Source organism: Aptenodytes forsteri, unplaced genomic scaffold, assembly GCF_000699145.1.
Source record: "Aptenodytes forsteri isolate BGI_AS27 unplaced genomic scaffold, ASM69914v1 Scaffold181, whole genome shotgun sequence".
NCBI classification, from domain to species: Eukaryota; Metazoa; Chordata; class Aves; order Sphenisciformes; family Spheniscidae; genus Aptenodytes; species Aptenodytes forsteri.
The window spans coordinates 2,475,895-2,496,939 of record NW_008795702.1 but is presented as its reverse complement, the minus strand read 5'-3'; the positions used below and the strand labels follow the sequence as shown (position 1 = coordinate 2,496,939).

The window sequence follows — 21,045 nt, the reverse complement described above, 5'->3', positions numbered from 1 at the left end:
GGTGTTGGGTTGATGGTTGGACTCGATGATCTTAGAGGTCTTTTCCAACCTCAATGATTCTATGATTCTATCTCCTCACTCATTGCATATCCCTCAGCAAGTGCCAGGGAGCAGCAGGAGCAGAGTCACCCACCACAGGGGCACACATGGGAGCAGAGGAGCTCCCCAGCACCAGCTCTGCCCTCGCCAGTGGGCGCCATCCCACACGGCCTGAGCGCAGCCAGGAGGCGCAGACGGTCCATCAGCAGTCCACAACGAGTGGACACAGCAGGGTCATCAAGCGAGGTCCGTCAGGAGCAGCAGGAGACAGGGCTGCAACACGGCCCTGAGGCCCACCCGGGAGCAAGGGCCGGACGAAGGCCCCAGCCTGAGCTTAAGCGGGGCCGGGGGGCCCAGGTGGGGCTGACCAGGGTGGTTCGGGCCTGCCGGGGCCCTCCCCACTCTCACAACACATTGCTCAGACTTTTTGCTAACCACAGATTTCTTTTGTGGACCAAAAATCTGAACACAGTAATTTATAACCACAAAAAAAAATAAAAGAAAAAAAAAGAAAAAAATTTTTTTTTTTTTAGTGTTTCCAGCACCCTGATTCCCCCTGTTGCCACCAAGGTGATGTGATTTCTCAGTTTTGTGATGCTCGCGTTCCCCCTGTGATCGCCACGATAACTGAGACCATCTGTCCACAATAATGGACCAACGTGCCTTTGCGCTGGCTTTCCCTTGCCCAGGGATGGCACCTTTCAACTGCAGTGTTTGAGACATCTCCTTTTTTCTACCTCCCCCCTTACAATGGCTCCCATTCTAAATTCGTGGATAGTCCAAAATAATCGGAAAGTGAGCGAGATGAGATCTGTATCAGACCACAAAATGTAAGGTAGACACACCCGAGAGTGTTGTCATTGACAGTAGAAGCTATTCCCGGTTGAGGAGACACACACACCCCCCATATCTCCCTCACAACTTCCTTGCCGGAGCTCCTGCAGGGTGGCAGGAGAGCTGGAAAAGCAGCTCGGGCAAAAATGCACCGACGTGAGCGGAACACGACGCTGGCGGTCGATACCCTCTGCTGCCCTGTCCAAGGAGCGCTCTCATGGATGGGCTGGCTTCCCCAGGACAAGTGCCAATGTGCTGAGAGAAAGGGATGCTGCGTCCTCTGGGATTTCAGTTTCTCAAACCCAAATATGCATCCAGTGTATAAAGAAACCCAGGTTTTCTTGGAACGTTTGCCGTATTGTTCAGCCAGAGCTCAGCACGATGGGGTCACAGCGTTATGCACCTCATGATATTGCAAAAGCTATAAATAGGAAAGTGATTATCTTGCCAGATACCTGCTGATACAGGAGGAAAACACCAATATTGAGCTTCTGAAATAACAAAACCACACTTGGGTCAGTGCCAGAAGATCTGCCTTAAGGTACCGTTAATGCCAGAACGATCAAGTGGTCAAAATAACATCAGCAAGGTTGCCAAGACAAAGATAGCCTCGGAAGCCTAAAATTAGCAACTAGGAATAAGTAGGCTTTTCCCCCCCCAAAAGTGGGTAGAGATATTTCAGAGGAAACAAAACTCTGTTTGCCTCATAAAGTAAATTGAAAAGCATTTCCAAAAAGTAACTAAAGTAACTGAAAAGAGAGAATGTTCTGCTAGGAATTAAGTGCCTTTGCCAAATACACCAATACCTTTGGTGCTGCAAATATTAAAATGTTTTCCTATGATACATTTTCAGTTCATAGTATTAGAGAGGCATGATCTAATAATCTGAGAGCTACTCTGAGTGCCAAGAATGCTTTCACGTGACCTACCAAAGGCTTTGGAAGAAACAGTACAATGTAATCAGGGATTGCAGAGTTCATCATGCAAAAGCATTTCTCTCTAATTCTGCATCTATATGTAAATTTGGGATAGGATCCCATACCTAATGGAGGTGTCATAAAGATTAATTAGCTAGGTCTATGTTCCACAAGACAAAGTGCCAGATCTTTAGAGGCTTAAGTATCTTTTTAAAATCTGAATTTTAAGGGCCTGCTTGCACCGAGTTTGTTGCAGGATCAGGGCCGTAATCTGCAATGTACTTTCAAGCGTAAAAGTGCACAAAGTTGTTAAGAATTATTATTTATTTTTGGCCAGTCAGAGTCTCCCTGGTTTAATCTTTTTAAGTCTCCCCAGAAGTTATTGATTTAAACATGTTTTTATTTTCTTTTTGCTGGTTTTGGAGACTGTATATTGTTCAGCCTGCAGCTCAGAGTTCAAAGTGGTTGTCTGGCCACCCAGATGCCTCTCACTTGGGAGCTCTGTGAAAAAGCATCAAATCTTCCACTGAGATTTTTAGCACTTTTTCTTTCTTAACTTAAATCACTTTAACTTAAAATGCTGTCACTGCAGTGATGAACGGCTATTGATGGTAAAATGTTCTTGTCTACAGCCATCCCTGTCTTCATCACAACAATAATTCTGCAGACATTGACCGAGATGCTCTCAAACCAGCTAATGGATGTAGTGAGTTTTATAACATCAGTTATCATGCGACAGATTCGGTGCCTTGCCAATCCTCCACCACACTGACTGTTTGCCCTTAGTAGGGCAATGCCTAATGAGTAGTATCTCCCAATTAATGGTTTCATAATCTGGCTCTGTCATGGTAAACAAGTAATTCCTCGTTAGAAACCACATGCAAAATGTAATCATTAGGGCAATTGCTGCTATTAGCTATTACTGTCTAATTAGTCATCTACAATGTACAGCACAGTACCAAGAGAACTACTTGTAATGATCTCTTGGAAAGGAAAACAGAAATACTCTATAATTTCCAAAAGTGTGACTTGAATGCAGTAATTTACTGCACAGCCTCACTCCAAACATGAGTCAGGCTGTATTTATTTCTTGTCTTGTGCATCTGAGCTAACTACCTTGAGGCAGCGGTATAAAAATCAGTTGCTGTGACTCGCTTCTTGAAAAATTATTTTGCTGCTTCTTAAAATCTTGGCCTGCTTGACCTCAGCAGCCTTCACCAGTTTGAAAATGCAAGTCATAATCCTCTGTAGGGATTTAGCCAGGTGTCTATTACAGCATGTAATCTGTGATACAGCTTCCAATATTCACGCTGCAGAAAGGTTAAGCCCCCCGTCTTTCTTCCTGAGTAAAAAAGTCCATGAGGTGTTAGTGTGGACAGGAAGCAGATTGAAAGAAGCAACATCTTCAATCAAGCCCTAAGCCTGTGTGGATGCCACTGAGGAGCCATCCTGATGAAAGGCAGGTGGCTTCGCCTGAGCGGCAGCGCTCAAACTTTAAGCCTCAAACAGCGGCTGCAGCACCGCTGCCGGCTCCCCTGCTGACGTTCAGAGGTCATACTACTGCTAGACCTCTGTTTTTAACCAAAATCCTCACTCTAGGGTCACCGTCCCATCCGTCACCGAGTTGTTGGTAAGACACGCTCCTGCCCAGCGGGAGCAAGGCCAGCCCCTGCGCCCCGTCCCAGGCAGGGACACTTGCAGAGGACCTCAGACACCACCATAAAAGTTCAAGCTGGCTGGCACGAACAGACGTCACTGTGTGCTAAAACAAACTAAGTCCAGCTAATTGAGGGGAAACCCTGCTGGGACCAGTCAGCCCTAGTCAGCAGCTTCTCAGGTAACTCTGCTTTTTTCCAGCCGGGGCTGAGCGTGACCAAACCGTGTGATACAGCCACGTGCCTTTGCTGTGCCTGCAAAATGGGTACCTCCTCCTAAACCAAAACTTTTAGACTATGTCAGTAGTTCTGGTAATATTTTGAATTCCACGAGCATTCTAAAACAAAATAAATAGCCACTTAGTTTGCCTGCCTGCAAGGAGCTATTCAGTATCAGTCTCCAATTACTGTACAGGAAAATAGTGGGTTTCTTTTAGATGGTCGTGGTGTTGGGAAAGCCTCAGCTACCTTTTACGCTAATTGGCAGTAAAGTGTTCAGAAGTATTTATTAGAGTTTAATTATTTAGAAATCTCCTAATGGCTTAAATATCATTTTGAAAAGTTATAAATATTTTCCACCTTGTCCAGCTGAAGAGCTGCTGCTTGGAAGTCTTAAATAAAGATCTATTTACGGCTGCCTGCTGGTCACAAAATTACTTACCGCTGCTAATGCTCCGGTCCTTTAGATGCCCCCAACACAGAATGGGCTTAGTTTTCACAAATTGGGGAAAGTTTCTCTTTGTTGTAGTCATTTTACTAAGATAGAGGTCTTAAAGAGGATTATCACAGAGATCAAGACATTAAAAAACGTAACTAATCCCAGTTAAATTAATCGTTTTCATACTTACATGTACTAAAGGACGTTCATGTAGGGTAAGACCCCTTTACACTGTTTTGGTGACGTAAATATGACTTAACATGCAAATTACATTTAAGATGAATTAGAATCATAGAATCACTGAGGTTGGAAAAGACCTCTAAGATCATCGAGTCCAACCGTCGACCCAACACCACCACCCACTAAACCATGTCCCTAAGTGCCTCACCTACTCATCTTTTAAATACCTCCAGGGATGGGGACTCAACCATTAGAAGCTGTTTAAACCAAGTTGCTGGTAGAGAAAAATGCGAATCTGACTCCAAGCCTCTGAAGCAATAATCACGTTAAATATTTCAAAATTACATCAGTGACTGCCATGTCAGTAGGCAGAGGGGAACTTACCTAAACTCATCATTTCTCTCCCCCTCCCTGTGTTAGAAAAAAAGGACATTTTTTTAATCAGCTTATATCGTCTTAGATTTTTTTTCTCCTAATTTCCTCTCTAGAATACTGAACTCCACACAGGTTATTTTGGTGTCATCAAATCATTCACCTCTTAAAAGAGAATTGCGTGCTATAAAATTAAAAGAATAATTCAATTTATTGGGGAGGATATGCCTGAAGTTAGGATTCTCATTTGCAGTCATGTCCTTACCCCAGGGTTTCAGTGGCAGGTTGTGCCACTGACATGACCGCTGGCAAGAGTTTCAGGTGCGGGACAGCACGGTGATTCTGACCCATTTCTCACTATACTCTGCCATTAATCGGAGTAGCCTCATCCTTCCCAAAAAGCTTTGTGCCCACAGAGATGTGGACTACCATTCAGTAGCAAGCTGATTTTTAGCATTCACTGCACCATTCTTTTAGGTACCTTACTGCTACCAGCTCTCACGATCTCACTGCGTTCGCACTAGCTTGTGTTTTGTTAGAGCCCTGGCTCCCAGCGTTCTCTGATTATATTGGCACCTCAGCTTTTGCTAAAAAGGAAAAGGTGAAAGAAAAAGGAGCAAAAGAAATCAAGTCTTATATACAGAAAGAAACAATACGTCCCACACAATCTGGGTTACCCGCTGGAAGTCATAAAACATGCCTCCTCCAGCATCCAGGGACTAGCGGATCAGAGCGGCTTTAGTTTTTAACATGAAGAATCACAACAGACTCAGTGGTTGCTTGTGGAGCAGGAAACCAAAGCCATCCCTCAGCAGTGCCTAATGCACCTGTCTGGCTACCCAGGAGCATTTATTTGCTGGGTTTCAACACCCGTGACCTCCCAGTGAAGTCGCTTTTACCAAAGCGATGACAGAAGCATATACATTAGGGGTACGCAGGCAGCTTCATGGTGACAGGCACAGAAGTGACCAGATTTTTCCAGTAAACCTTAGAAAGGTGTGATTCACGCAACTCTCAGTATTTTCTGCAAAACTGATATTTACGTATAGTCAAAGGGTCTGGAACCCTTACAGATTTCACAATATGTGTGTTTTCCCTAAGGAAAAGAAAAGGCCTAAGTGAGTTAGCAAATCCTGGCGTTTGTGTCTGATACATTAAATGGATCTTAAATAATAAAAAATTCGGTGTTTTCTCTATTCTGCTTGAAACTTATTTTTGATTTAATAAAAAATTCGGTGTTTTCTCTATTCTCTATTCTGCTTGAAACTTATTTTCACTGAAACTTATATTCACTGTTTTATTCAAAAGGAAGGCATAGAAATAGCAACCGTGAGCTTGAAATCAGAGCTGTAACAGGGACTTATTATAGACACATTTTACAGAGTATTTTCAGTTACAGCTGCATGCTTTGAAGCTGTCAGTGTAACAAGCAGTGTGCTGCTTTTCAAATAACCCTTTTTGTTGCCTTGTAGGTTTTTTCCCTAACTTCGAGTCCCAGTGAATCGTTGTCAGTTTTAGCATTCAGCTGTATTAATGGGAAAGAGAGAGAGAAAGAAAATAGTATTTCCCCGTCCAGGTAAGAGGACGTTGCCAGTGGGGAGGTCAAAGTGAGTGCAGAAGTCCTTTTGCTTGTGTTTCGTGGGGGTATGTCAAAGAGCAGAGCAGTGGCCAGGGTGGAAACTGATGTTTGAAACCCATTTCCCACACTGGATGGCACTGAATCGCTTCATTGCCCTGAGGCTTTGAGACGGAGAGAAGCTTAACTGTAATTAAAAGAAAAGGTTGATTATCATACCAGGGCTTGTTCTGTTTTCAGGGTAGGTGAGGGGAACTCTGATTAATGACAATAACAGCTACACTTACGCCCCTATCGAGCACTGCTAGGTGTAGGCATGGGCATCTTTTTCCCCAGCAGTGCTGACCATCGGTGAAAAGAGGCATGGCTTCTTCCACAATCCATATGTAAGGTGGAGGGAAGGATACAGACCAGCGGTTGCTCTCTGGAACAAACACAGAATGAACAAGTAGCAAAATATTAATGTACTGTTGAAAGCTGAAATTAGATAGACGTGATTCAGTGCAGCCTACGGGGTCTGATATCTTGGCAACTGCTGCAAGATATCCCCAATCTGCAGACAAAATAGCCTTTGTGAAGAAGCAGAAGACTGTAGTGTACAAGTTAATGCATCAAAAGGCGAGGAAGAGAATAATTCACTTTCACCTTGCTACAGAGGACAAGCAGCAGTAAAAGCTGTGCACTGTTGGCAAGCTTTTTTTGTTGCTGTTTTTAACTCAACCCCCAGTTCGGAGCTCCAGCCACCTCGGCAGCGTTCCAGCTGGAGCTGCTGACATCTCCCACCTAATCAAGTGCTGGATTATCTTGTCCTGATAAATTGGAGCTGGTACTTCATGAAAAGTCTTTCCCGAAGTACTTCACTACCCTGTAATAAGATGGCAGATGTCTGAATCAAGCCCCAGAGCTGGCAGAGCACTGTTTTTCTAATGGCTTTTGGTGGCGGGTGTAAATGTTTTAAGGCAAGCCGGTGCTAAGCTGGGAGCACAGTTAAGCATGATAAATTTCACGCCTGGGTGAAAGGAAACTTGCAGGTGTACTGGTTCATACTGAGTACATGTGGGCTGCACTGCTGACCTCAAAACACTTGCCCTAAAAAACACGTCTTTTGTGAACAGAGCTCTTGAGGAACGTACTGGTTTTAAAAAGAAATTCTCTTTGGCTGCTGCATCTTTCTAGGAAGGGTCGGAGTTACTGAGCTAGTAGAGACTTGCTTACTGTTCTCGGTCTTTTGTGACTCGATCGCTGGTCTGAGTCATTCAGGGCAAATAAACTCTTTTCTTTCTCTAAAACATACTAAGAAAAATGTTTATGTTACAGAAGCAAGGGTGCTGTATATGTGTGTGTTTGTACACTTACTTCAACAGGTAAAATACCCGGGATAAAGCTCGTTAAGATAACGGGTATTCCTTGCAAGCATTTGTGGTTTCTTTCTTGGTTTCACTCCTGGAGAAAAAGCAGCAGTTCTCATGTGCCAGACAAGAAACATCTTTATATGTCACAGTCATATATATATATATATGACATATACTATACCGTGCCTCCGTGCCTCTTGTAACACTGCTTTGCTTCTTTTCCAGGGGAATCCCTACATGTGCAATAATGAATGTGATGCAAGTACCCAAGAACTGGCTCATCCTCCGGAACTGATGTTCGATCTCGAAGGAAGACATCCCTCCACATTTTGGCAGTCCACGACTTGGAAGGATTATCCAAAGCCTCTTCATGTTAATATTACGCTCTCCTGGAACAAAACCATTGAGCTGACAGATAACATAGTCATCACTTTTGAATCTGGCCGTCCAGACCAAATGATCCTGGAGAAATCGCTCGACTATGGACGAACATGGCAGCCCTACCAGTACTATGCCACGGACTGCTTAGATGCTTTCCACATGGATCCAAAATCAGTGAGGGATTTATCGCAGCATACAGTCCTAGAAATCATTTGCACAGAGGAATACTCTACTGGGTACATGACAAATAGTAAAATAATCCACTTTGAAATCAAAGATCGATTTGCTTTTTTTGCTGGACCTCGGCTTCATAACATGGCTTCTCTTTATGGCCAGCTTGACACAACCAAGAAGTTAAGAGATTTCTTTACCGTCACGGATCTGAGGATAAGACTGCTTAGGCCAGCAACTGGAGAAATATATGTAGATGAGCAACACCTGGCACGCTACTTTTATGCAATTTCAGACATAAGGGTATATGGAAGGTAAGAGAATATATACCTTTAGAAACAGGCATGTATGTTTGGTTTTAGAGGTTATTCAAAACCGTTTATGTCCCCAAACACGATGACGTTTTCTGCCGAGACGTGTTCGCTGGAATCGGGCTCAGTTGAAGTCTGTTTCTGGTCATACTGGAAGTTTCTGACTCAGCGGCACAAAGTCCCGGGTGTTCGCTGTCACTAGTCTGGGATCTTAAGCCCTAGGTCTCACGAGCAGGATGGTATTAAGAGTTTCGTACGTTGGCTCAGGAATTCACCCTGGCATTAGGACATTTTCTGCTTTTTTACCGTTGGAGCCTCATCTGATGGCAGTTAACTAAAAAGATTCTGTTTTATCGTTTGACTTTTTCAGGCCTTTAACATAAGCTGTGAGTGATACAGCAGCCCTTGCGCGGACCCCTCCCACTAGGTCCGGCTGTGAACTGCCTGTGAACAAGGAAGGCGGCAGAGATTAGAGTCCATTCCTTGTACTTTAATTAGCTCTGAAATGCAGTGAAGCCTCAGTAAAACAGAAAAAAGCAACAGTGTTTTGGAGAGACTGATTTGAATAAAGCAAAGATGATTACTCAGCTGGGTTCAAGACAGATAGTCCCTCTGGGGCAAGCAGCGGCTGGTATCAGGTGCCGTAGTCCCAAAAATAATAGCTGTGCAATGACATTCCTATCGGGAAATTTTCTTCCCAACTCAAACTAGCAATTGACTGATGACCTCAGGCAGGAGGGTGATATCCTTTACAGGTGTCTTGGATGCCAGTTTGTTCAGAAGAAATAAATGGGACCTTCTCTAATAGCAATTCACTCACCTCTCTAATGTACCTTTTCCTTCTCCTCTGTTTCTTCTATAGGGAGTTCAAATCTTCCTTTTTAAAAAACTTTTTTTTTTTTTTTTTAAAGAGAAGCTAAGTATCAAAATGAACAGAAAAGCTAACATATCTTGGAAGGCCAGGGCATTTTTTGCAGACACAAGACTGAGTGAAAAAAAATAGAGACAGTGATTATATAAAACACTGGTGACTATATTTGTATTACTGCTGTAGTGAGTTTGCCATTTTCTACCTCTTTCATACAAGCCTGTCATGTTCATAAGCATTTCCGTATTGCAAAAATCAATACATAAAATCAAAATAGAATCAAATTACTGTGATGTAATCTATTGAGAAATATTCCTCTAACTTTATGTAAAGGAAGGATTGATGCCACATACAGATTTGAATGCATAAGTGCTTTTGCAGTGCTGATATGTTTTTATATGACATCAAAATACATTTCTTAGGACCGTAGATTTAGCATGCAGTTACAAGCTTCTGTGTCCACACCAAATACATAGGCATTCATACAGAATCACTAATTGCATGTGTGAAAGTGTAAGGTAAATGTTACTGTTTTAATTCTTATTGTAACTCTCATTAGTTACGTTGTAAATTATTTTTCAGCAGTCTCTTGAGAGGGCTAAGTGGATCATGGACAGCTTAAGATACTGTTTGAAATAGTTTAGTAACATTAGCCTCAGTATATAAAAAAATAACACGTGTTCTATTTAATGTGTGTCCTTTCTCCATTGGACCCCACATAGGTTAGCTCTACAGAGGGATCAGATCAAAGCTTAGGATTTGAAGGTCCTTACGCTTTAAGGAAAGGCTGCTCCCCATCTGAAAACCCATTTGGAGCTTAGTCTGACTTCAATTAAACTATCAGTACTTTATCAAAGAAAGCATCTGAAGGATTAAAAAAGAGTGCATTGCATGCAAATTAGAAACAGAAACCTTCCGAGCACATCTGGGCCACGGCAATCTTGTGAAAAATTATCTATAAAAATGAAGCGTGACTGTACAAAGAACTTATCTGATGCTGATGCTTGTTGTCTAAATGCTGCAGTAATTGGACACGTGCTTTAAAAGAACTATCTGATGTGTAATAGTGTCTCTCTAGATTAGAGTCACGTGAATTCTTATCACTCTTCTGCTAATGAGAAGAACAGCTCTTTAGGGATTTGGTGGTCTTTCCTTCAATATGGAGTGAGCCCTCCCTGCTGAAGAATTTATGGGCTTGCTTACTGCTAGAGTAGCTGTGGGGCTGCAGTACGCAGCCCCTGATTATTTAGTCGCACCAAAAGTAACTTGCAATAGGCCCACTGTCACCTGGGTTTAGGTGTTTTTGGTCTCCTACCAGAAACCTTATAGGGCCCCCCCGAAGAGTCCCCAAATCAGCATTATGGCCATGTGCCCTGGCACGCCCCGAGCATGGGAACACGATGGAGGGGAGCAAGGTTACCAGGGGGTTTGTGCTGCTGTTTCTGATTCAGCTGAGCTTTCCAGCCCTTGCAGTTAATTTAGAATGTTAACTGGAAATTAAGTTACTTTTTTTTTTTCCCCTACAATGTTTCATATTCTGGGGTTTGAGACCTAGATATTTATATGCATTTAGTAAAGCTAGACTAGGCTATTCCATGAGGACGGGATACAAAGGGACGTTACCAAGGAGCTTGACATGTGGTGGATGAGTGATGCTAGCAGACGCATTTTAAAGCTAGTCCTTTTACTGAAAAAAGTAACCTGTAGGTTAAATATAGTTAAAATCACCAAAGCTCATAATAGCATATTTCTAAAGGCAGCATAAAATGTAATTTGTTTCACACTGTATTTTAAGGATCGATGACAGTGAAAAGCATCTCTCTCTTAAAGCTGCCATATTTAATGTACAAGATGTTGGAGTAGTTAATACTTCACAATGAATTATAGATAGGAGATTTGCCCACTTAATATAGGGTTTGTTTTGTCATTGCTTTGCATTTTGGTGTGAAATAAGTCTGAGGTGTGTTGCTTCAGAGATGAAAGCCTGTGTACTCCGATGAACGCCTTACCTCCTCTATTACCACCTGTTTATTCATCTTCAATTTACCACTTCCACTGTGTATTTATTAAGATGATGAAAAAAAGGAAGCGCGGCTCTTAGCAATTTCAGCAACCCCATTGTGCTCACATTATTCAAGAAACCTAATAATCCACATGAACTAATTCTGACTTACTGATGGTCTGCTTCTCTAAATCAGGGTGATTTTTTCTAGTGAATAATGGACGATGCAGTGTGCCAGTACCTTAATTAAAGAAAGCCTCTCTTAGTCTTGATCTCATTTTAATTTACAGGGTAATACTACAATAATATCACTAATGGAAGGTACATTAAAGGGCATCAAGTAGCATTAACTGTATTAAATTATGGCACTTGTGTTAATTAACTGCTGAAGCAAGATGGTCCTAACGGCTAGAAAGGTCGACTAATGCATAAATAAAGTCTTCTGGGATGGGATAAGAAAGAGCAGACATTTTTTTCCCCTCGTCTGGCCTTGCTGCAGAGAATCAGAGGGTGTCCTGTGCAGTAACCTCAGGAAGGTTTCTCTCACTTCGCTGCCTGCAGAGGTGGCCTGGATTGTCTGCGAGCTCTGCCTGTCTTCAATTCCACGGGAAGGACAGTCCTGGCAGTAAGCTGTGAGGCACAGCTCCCTTTTTTAACATTTTTTTTTTTTTTTTTAGAAGTTCACTAAAACGCTGATAATAATTCCTTTGAAGTCAAGCAAAAGGTTCCTAGCAGATTTTGGATCAGGCTGCTAAAGGCTTAACCGTGTTCATTCCAAAGTATTTTTGCTTTAACTGTTATATTGTCAATGACGTGTACATTTATACGCTGTAAATTAACTGTAATTCAGGATGCTAGTAAAGAAACACCGCCCCGGTGGCTGGCAGAATGACTAGCTGGCTAAAACAAAGGATCTTATTGCTTTTGGGTGATTAGGTTTTGATCTAAGAGCCACCAGTTTCCTTCTGACACCAGAATATCCAGCCTCTGTACAATGTTATTAAGCCCTTTGGAATTTATTTTTATACTCTTCTCGCCTTGAAGCTTCTGTACTTAAGCCCCAGGGTTTTCTGACCCTGTCTCAGCTACGGTTGCAGTTCCAACAGCAATAGAAACCTCTAAGTCGCAGTACGCGAGTGAAAAGTATCCTCAGTTTTAACAGTTCCTCGCTCTCACATTCTCCCTTCTAAACTTAAATCCATCTCAGAATCTGAATAAATTACTCTGAAGGAAAGCGTATTTGCTACTTAGGGGGTTGGGGCTTTTTTGTCTCTTTAGTCAGCCTGCCCCTCCTGCCAGCTGTGCCCCTGCACCCCTCAGCAGGGCTGTGGTGCATTTGGGGTAGGGGAGTGCCCTTCCTCTTAAAAAGAGCTGATCTGCCCCCCGAGTCCGGAGCTTGGGCTGCAGCCTTCAGTGGACGGTCGCGCCGTGGTGGCTGGGTTGTACCAGGTTTCCTCCTCTGGCTGATTCCACAGGTCCGTTCTACGGATGGATTAATTGGATTAATTCTGTATGTGACTCTGGCGTACGCTTGACAACGCTGTAATAATAACCCTCTGTAATTTACCCAAAAGCAGAACTTTGCCCTAGGGAAGTGGTAATACATAGACGTGCTTTAGTTTTATTTATAATAGAAAATGTTTTCATTAATGTTCAGCTCAGAACCAGACCATCAATATGAAGATATGTAGGCTTCAAGCTTTTAAGGAGACAACTGAATACCATTCTTGTTTCTAGAATTTGTTTACCATACTTGAATACTCTTTGTTTTACAAGAACACTTGCATAAGCGGCTTGTTCCCCTTTGAGATTTTCACTGGTATTTGGAGGAAATCTAGCAGTTTCTCCAATTAAATTATGAATTCATTAGAGAACAGGAAAGAAAAAGAAATGTATGTATTTAAGAGCATGTCGATTTATCTTTAACTCCCAAGTGCAATTAGCTTTTTTAATATATCTACTGTAATATGTCGCTAAGGAAAATAGTCCTTCATTTTCTGTAAACAAATCTAGGATCATCAGGAACTGAAATAATTAAATGGTCACTGTGTTTATTCACACATGAGCAGTCTCCAATGGTTTACTCAGTACAGGTGGCCTGGGTGGGTTTTACTCCTGCCCATGTTCAAATAACGCTGGTTTCCGCCCTCCATCCTGGCGACACAAATCCTGTCCATCAGCTCAGAGGGGTCTCGGTCTTGTAGTGACTGGAGGGGGAGCAGAGCATTAGAGTCTGGACGGCTGACTAGGTCTCTAATTCTGCTATACGCTTTTGAAACTAGAGGGTTTAAATCACCAGGTTTCACTCACCACCTTTGCTCATTAGCATTTGATCATCTTTTCTTGGCTCGTTTTGCAAGATGTCAAGTATTTCCATACCGATCTCCCCCAGCTGTCTTTCAAGGAGGGTCAGTATCGTGCACGATCAGGGTGTTTGAGGAGAGGCACCAAGCCTCTTTGTAGTATAATTCATTTTGCCATTGAACATTAAAGGAGTAGAGATGAAACTCCTGATGAAAGAAATGAGAATTTTTCTTTCTGTATTACTTTGTATGCTGAAAAGCTATCCAAAGAGCCTTTCTGAATAAATTCAGTGATTCCAATATCTTGCAGAAACTTTCTTTCCTTTAAGCTTTTCATTTCAAAAGAGTTCAATTTAATGCACACACTGAAATAAGCTTAAGGATCTCCTGGATGGCATATACAAATGATTCCTGGCACAGGGATGTACTTCAGGTTGAAGTTAAAGCTGGAGTGGTACAACATATTGTCATCTTAAAAGTTTAAAGATTTCCAACTGTTTCACAAGTAACAGGAACTACCAACTTGTAGGGTTTGGTTTTTTCTTTTGTTTTTTAATTTAACGTTCTGATCCCTTCCACGGGTACCAGCGTGGTGAGATTGCCTGCCGTTAGTTTTGTCCATCTCAGTACCTAATTAACATGTGCTTTTTTCCTGGCCACTCCTCACGTGTGAAGTGCCTCAGAAGGTAGTAGTTGAACCCAGAATATCCACGTGCTTTCTCTTGACACAGGTGATGTTTCTCTCTATTAATCTTTTTTGTTCATTGTAATAAATGAGCCATCGTTCAGTTGTGATTTAGGGAAATATTTGAAACTAAGAGAGTTAACTTTGCTGCCTTTCCTCTTATTTCCCTCTAGGACAGTGCCGTAGTAAATGCTGTGTATCACTCCCTATATGTTATAAGAAGTTAGGTATTGAAACGAGACCAGGCCTGATACTAGTTTCAGATGCCATCCTGTAGATCGGGATTAATTTCGGTGAAGTTACCTGTATTAAACTGATGAGTTTCAAATGCGTTCACGTAGGAGGAGTGAGGGAAAACAAGTGATGGAGAGGAGGGGAGGACAGAAGGAAAGAAAGAAAGAAAGGAGGGAGCACAGAAGTAAGGAGGCTGTCCCAGCTTCTGTTTAAAAGAAATGAAAAAACAACCCCACACCTCTCAGTCTTTTCATCCTCTCATCTTCATGTAATAAGGCTGTATGTAAAGCAGGACAGTTCTGCCAAGTCCAGTGATACAGTCACACGGAGACACCTATTCAGAAAACTGGAAAGTGAATTAGTAAAGGTCAAGGTCTAATAGTCTCATTATGTGGGGTCCGTGAGAACCCTTCCTCTCCTTCACTCTTGAGTCCGTCTCTGGGATTAATGGGCCTCAGCAGTACTAGTGCACAGAGGGACTCATCATGGTTCTTACTTGATCGCTGTGGGCTGTAGTGCAAATGAGTCGGCACCAAAGATCCTCAGTAAAACACAGGTAGAACATCTTGTAAACTGGGCTGAACAATAGCGTGAGTTTTCAACACTGCTGTAATTCTGTTTTCATAGAATATAATCTTGTTCATGGAGAAGTAAGAAAAGAACTACAGAAAGAAACGGCAATGCTGTGAATTTAGCAGGCAGTAATATGGTCAGGGAAAAGGAGCCAAGGGGTTATGCTGCAGGTAGCATTCCCAAGAGAACGTCTGGCTGCTGACGCATTCAGGAAAGCATAATGTTAGCTGCAGCCCTTTGCAGGACAACGGGCTGTGTCCTGGTTAGATTCGTGGGACATGGTAGAAATGAAAGGATGCTGAATGGCAAGAGGCATCCTAAGGACATTAGGAGGGAGCAGGAACTGCAGAACTTCTTGATATACTACCACTCCTGTATGAGACCACCTTTAATTTTTGCAGCACACCGAGTCCTTGGAGCCTTAGAGTCTGTCCGTGAACAGCATCTGGTTGCTTACACAACAGTTCATCCAGACTTCTGAGCAAGTAGCAATTGAAAGGAATGATTGGTATGATTTTTGTGCTGGAAATGCTGCCATACTCTGGAGTAACATAGCCGTACTTCACTGATGATTATTTTGACATTTCTGGGGTGATGACCACTGTTTTAAAATAAGCCTAAAAACAAAAACATTTCAGGAAGAGGCTGATAATCCATAGCTTCATACTGCGGGTTAAGGCTCATCAGGCCTTGGGACACACTATGGATAGTGCAATACATGTGGTACATACACATGCCCATATCCCAGTGCTGGAGGGCAGTTTTCTTAAGTTATGCTCTTTCTTTGAACCCTCCTTTGAACATCCTCTGACTTTGATGTTTGTGCAAATGTCAATAGTTGTCTGCTTCTTCCTTGTAAACTCCCTGGAAGACCTTGTGATTCTTTTCTTTTTCACCCTTAAATCCATTTCTATCTTTATGGGAGCTATGCAGTGTCTTTCCTCTCTGCCATGCAGTATCCCCGCTTCTACCCTCTCTAGCTGTGTGTTGGCCTGTAATATGAGCCAGTATCTGATATATTAAGATTTATAAAGTATTTTGAAATACACTTAAGAAAGACTGGTAGAGAAGCACAGTGGATTGTGATAATCTGTCCTCCGTGCACCATCACTCATAAAACAGGCATGTAACGGGAGCACTGGTACAAATGTTAACGATAGCAGTGCTGTCCCGATGACAGAGGGACATGGTGGTTCATGTTTAATTGCATCAGTATTTCTGTTACGCTGCACATTAAACCTATTAACAACCAAAGAGATAAAATTTTATTACAATAAGGATATATACATTGAGATATGCGTCTTCACACTCAACTAATTAGTTGCCATCGACTGTTTTCACTTTGCTCGGTGACATGTGGTATATAAATCATTACAATATGTTAAATGCAAATGGTTGGTAATAGGGTAACCATCTGCTCACTGTTGGAAAGTTAGCAGAGGAATATAGTAAGCTGTACTTCTAATAACGATGCTAAACTCACATCCCTGAAATACCAAATATCTAAAACCAGCTGCCTCCACTAATGCCAACATTACTAATACATCTCTTACCCTTTTCATTTTCAGAAGTAAACCACATACTGTAAGAGGTAATTTTGTTCTTCAGCATGAACTTGACTTCAAGGCTAGAGTCTGTAACAGCAATGTGAACCACTGTATCTCAGAGCCGGATCTTTTTCTTAGATTGCGTTGAGTGCTTTTGAACAGCCAATAAATAATCAGGCTGCCCACTCTTCTCGGGACATCTTTTCATCCACAAATATAATTAAACTCTCTTCCTCCCCTAACCCCTGCTGCCAGGCCCTTTTTCAAGGATGACATTATTTTGTAAGTGATAGATAGTTGGCACATTGCTGTCTGGTAACGTATTACGCTGGAGACCATCCAAGGGTGCCTTCCATCTAATAACCTACCATGCCCTATGAGCGTTAAAGATCACCACCGCAAAGAGGGATCAATTATTTTGCCACAGACATATATTATCAGGGGCTGTCACATACCTTCGTAATGGGCATTTCTGGATACCCAAGTGACGAAGTAATGCATTGGAAAATTAGTAGTGGGACAAGAGTGAAGGACTGCCTGCCAAAGTTGAGGCTGTGCCTTCAAGCTAGAGGAGCTCCTTCTCTCCTTGCCCATTCAGTCATCTGCTGGTCAGGGTCACTATCACAGCGCTGATGTGCTGGCTCCCCCATCGGTAATATATTGCATTATCGCCTGCCAGAGAGATTAATATGTTCCCGTACTGAATTCCCAAGACATGGCTCTCAGCATTAAAGAAGCTGAGGCATTAATTCGGCTCCCACTGTCTGAATGGAAAAGAAGTTTGTGATTTCATCAAAGTCAGATGCTAGCGCTGCCGTGGCTTTCTTAAGCCACGTTGGGAGGGAAGGGTTGGTGTTTGGGGGGTTACATCTGGCATGGTGGTGTCTGATTTAAGATTGTGCTTCCAGGGAAGCACCTGCAGGGGAAGAGGCTGCAGGAGAGCTCATTAGCCTGGCGGTTTCTCAGCCCTTGGATGAATTACAGAATAAGACACTTGCTCTACAGGGTCTCAGAAACCTGCGGCTTTGTGTAGGTGTGCTGTCCTGCAAAGCTTTCCAAGTTTAAAAAAATGTTACAGGGAGACGTTTTTGTGCTAACACATTTTCCTTTGTTGCCTTGCAAGAAAAGAAGCGCTGGCTGAAGGCTGCACACATTTGATGACTCCATTTTGATTCACAGTGAACACTTGCCTGTTTCAAAATGGGTTGTCTGCACTTTAAAGTTATCTGGAGCATTTATAGACAGAGCTGGTGTGATGAGCAGCACTTTATAATACCTCAAAGGCATGGTGCCAGAGCTGGGAATTTGATAAGCCAGGGTCCTGAATTGGATTCCAGCAATGGTCACAAGTTTTAGGAAGCTCTCATTTGAAATTGCAAGCAGGGGAAAAACAGGATTCTTTCTCTTTAATTGCATTAGTTTTATTGAACTGAAGCATTGCTTCAGTTCCCAGAACACTTTATATATATTTTAATGCAAGTTACCAGAGACAGAACGGTTGCAGGACCGTTTATTGTTTCTGACGTTTATATTTGGTAAAACTGATTTTACTCATTTTCCCATTTAACTCTCTCGTGCATTAAGAATCTTTAGACTTTGGGATGGTGTTTACTGAAGTCGTCATAAACATAGTAATTTTCATTTCTTTGATTTCATAATGCTTCTGTAGTGCTTTTGTTTAGGCCTGTTCAGAAAAGCCAGGCCAAGCCACGTGAGCGTGAACTGGAGTCCAGGAACCTCTGGTAGCCTTTTGTGCAGGAGACGGAACATGAAATTCATTCCCTCAGTAGCTGATCCTTTAGTTTTTATTTGATGTATGCTGCTAGCGTTCACTGCGACATAAATGTCCTGGTCATCGGATGCTTCCCATCTGTTGTTTTGGGGGGAGAGGGAGGGTCACTTGAGAGGTTTGGGGGTTTTTAACCTTACGTACCTTGGCTGTATTTTTATAGCCTCATCACATTTTAATTGGCTCTGGATCTTCTCATTGTATTTATTGAACTGTGGGCAGCTTCTTCCCTTACTTAGAGCTAGAGGCGTTGCTTTTGCCATGTAAGCACAACCAGGAATTGACTTGAAAAAAAAAAACATTTCAAAAAAATTACCATTCCTGCCCCCCAGTTAGAGCACAGCAGGTCCCGCGACCTTCTGCACCACCGGGGAGCGGAGCCGGCGGGAACAGGGTGCAGCGATGGCAGTTGGGACAGGGGACAGAGCTGCAATAGGAGAAGGCGTCTGTTTTGTCAGTGACCCACTTTGGGAAATCCTCCTTCCCTCCTCCCACACCCTGCGTACCTCCAGCTGCTCGTTTCTCACTTTCTTCACTTCTCTTTTTGGTGATCATCGCTCCTTTAGTTGTATCACGTGGGGAGTCGCCACCCGTGTGGCTCAAAGAAGGAATGGAAACTTTCGGCAGGAACATCTCTGTTTAACAATGAAAAAGTAAACCTATTATACTTCGTCAATGCAGAAAATCGCTTGTCGTTTAACAAGCTTCGTTAAAGACACTGTGCTTATGGAACCATGCCTCCCTTCCTTTGAATGCCCCTGAAATAATTCTTCCAGCAGGACAGCAAAACAGCAAGGAGCTAGTTACATTTTTAATCACTTGTGTCCCATAGGAATTGCAGTCTGCCAGCAAGGGCAGCTCCTTCCCCTCTGCAACACAGGAGAAGAATTAAAAGATGGGAAGCTGTGGTTCCAAAATGGCGTGTTAGTTATTAACGAGCTAAAGATCAAACAATCTGAGTGTCATTAACTGCTAATATTCTGCTACTGAAAATGTTTAACCCAATGCACAAGCTAGATCTGAAAAAAAAAAAAAAAAAAGGGTTTCATCCCCCTTTTCCGTTTGTTTTTTCTCCTGAATGGTGAATGGGGAGTGGAGAAACAGCTGGATGAAAGGAATAGGGAAAAGTAAAATAACATTTAATTTCTCCTCTACTGTACATATCTCAAAGTTTCAACAGTGTAGAATCCTTACACACCCAAAGCAGTTTGCATCATTTTAGCTGCTCATCAGGTAGATCAGTTAGTCACTGCAGAAGTAACCCTCAACATGGTGATTCTTTCAGAGGTGTGTCCTTTCGGGCAACAGCCTCAGTTCTGACATGTACAAATATCTGAACACAAGAAGTAACCCTCAACATGGTGATTCTTTCAGAGGTGTGTCCTTTCAGGCAACAGCCTCAGTTCTGACGTGTACAAATATCTCATGTTTTAGACTTGATGTCTTAAAATACACGTCTAGACTTTTGTTTTTTACAGATACGGAGTCACCGTATTGAGAGATCACATTCTGAATCTGTCTTCACTCCAATGGCTACTTTTGGTGACTAATGCAGACTTTGGATTTTGTGGTCTATACGTTTGTTTATTTGTCTGTTAATGCTTCATAAAATACACATGCTTTAAATAGGAGAGATGCAGGAGAGCGATACCACCAGAAGGACAAAGGGTTATGTGTCTTGATTCCAAAAGCAGGCGAAGTATGTACTTTTAACGTAGTTCATTGGTTTCCTCGCTGTACTGACATACCCAGGTTTTAACTAACAAACGCACAATTAGTGTGTGGCTGACAGTCAGCCTGCCTGTGAATTGTGGAGAGGAGATACATATGCTCTAAAGGCTTCATACAAAGATTTTTAGAGGCATTTGGCATTTAAAATGAAACCACCTAAATATGGTTTAGTGCTGGCTCTTGGAAAAAACTGGGGATTTTGTAAATTTTGACTGTGTTTTATTATATCGGGACTTTTGAAAAATCTCTTGCACATATTAGGACCACCAAAAAAAGGGTTCACTCCCAGAGAAAAGGTTCTGCAATTTAAAATGGGCTGAGTGTACGCTGTAATGGGGGAGAGGTCTTTTGGAGTGTTGTGCAAATATTGCTGCAATGCAAACACAATTAATAGAAGATAAAGTCCAGTCTCAATGCCCTGTATACAGGAGCTTCCCCCTAATTCCTAACACATAAAATGTGTACATTTTTATATCCTCATAAGCTTAGCACATTTTAGAAGACACCAGGTTTGAAAATTCAGCTGCTATAACTACATTAGGCAAACGGGAAAGGGAAAGAATTGCCATGAGGCGTAGGGGAGGCTTCATCCTAAGAGACTTGTAGGCAGCAGCCCAGGGCACTGGTCCTGCCTCGCAGCTGCAGGAGCGGGTGCCAGTAACACTGGGAGGGGGCAGCTGCTTTGTCACGGGTGTTACCAGAGTTCGCAGTCTGCAGTGCATGCATCTCAAGAGAAGCCTGTTAGAGACCAAGACTTTTTTTCCTTATTTTATCAAGTTCTTTATCTTCAGAGGTAGGTCAGCATCTGAAAACCCAGAGATTATCATGAAGGGGCGTCGTGGTTTAACCCCAGCCGGTAACAAAACA

The 21,045-nt window shown here is 42.5% G+C and overlaps 1 protein-coding gene across 1 annotated transcript in view; it reads left to right on the top strand.

The window, feature by feature from the left end:
• Window positions 1-21,045, top strand: part of NTNG1 (netrin G1) — a 163,487-nt gene that overhangs the window by 55,324 nt on the left and 87,118 nt on the right. The window contains exon 2 of the mRNA XM_019473097.1: window positions 7,809-8,449. Coding sequence (XP_019328642.1) covers window positions 7,809-8,449 — 641 coding nt within the window. The remainder of the gene's footprint in view (window positions 1-7,808; window positions 8,450-21,045) is intronic.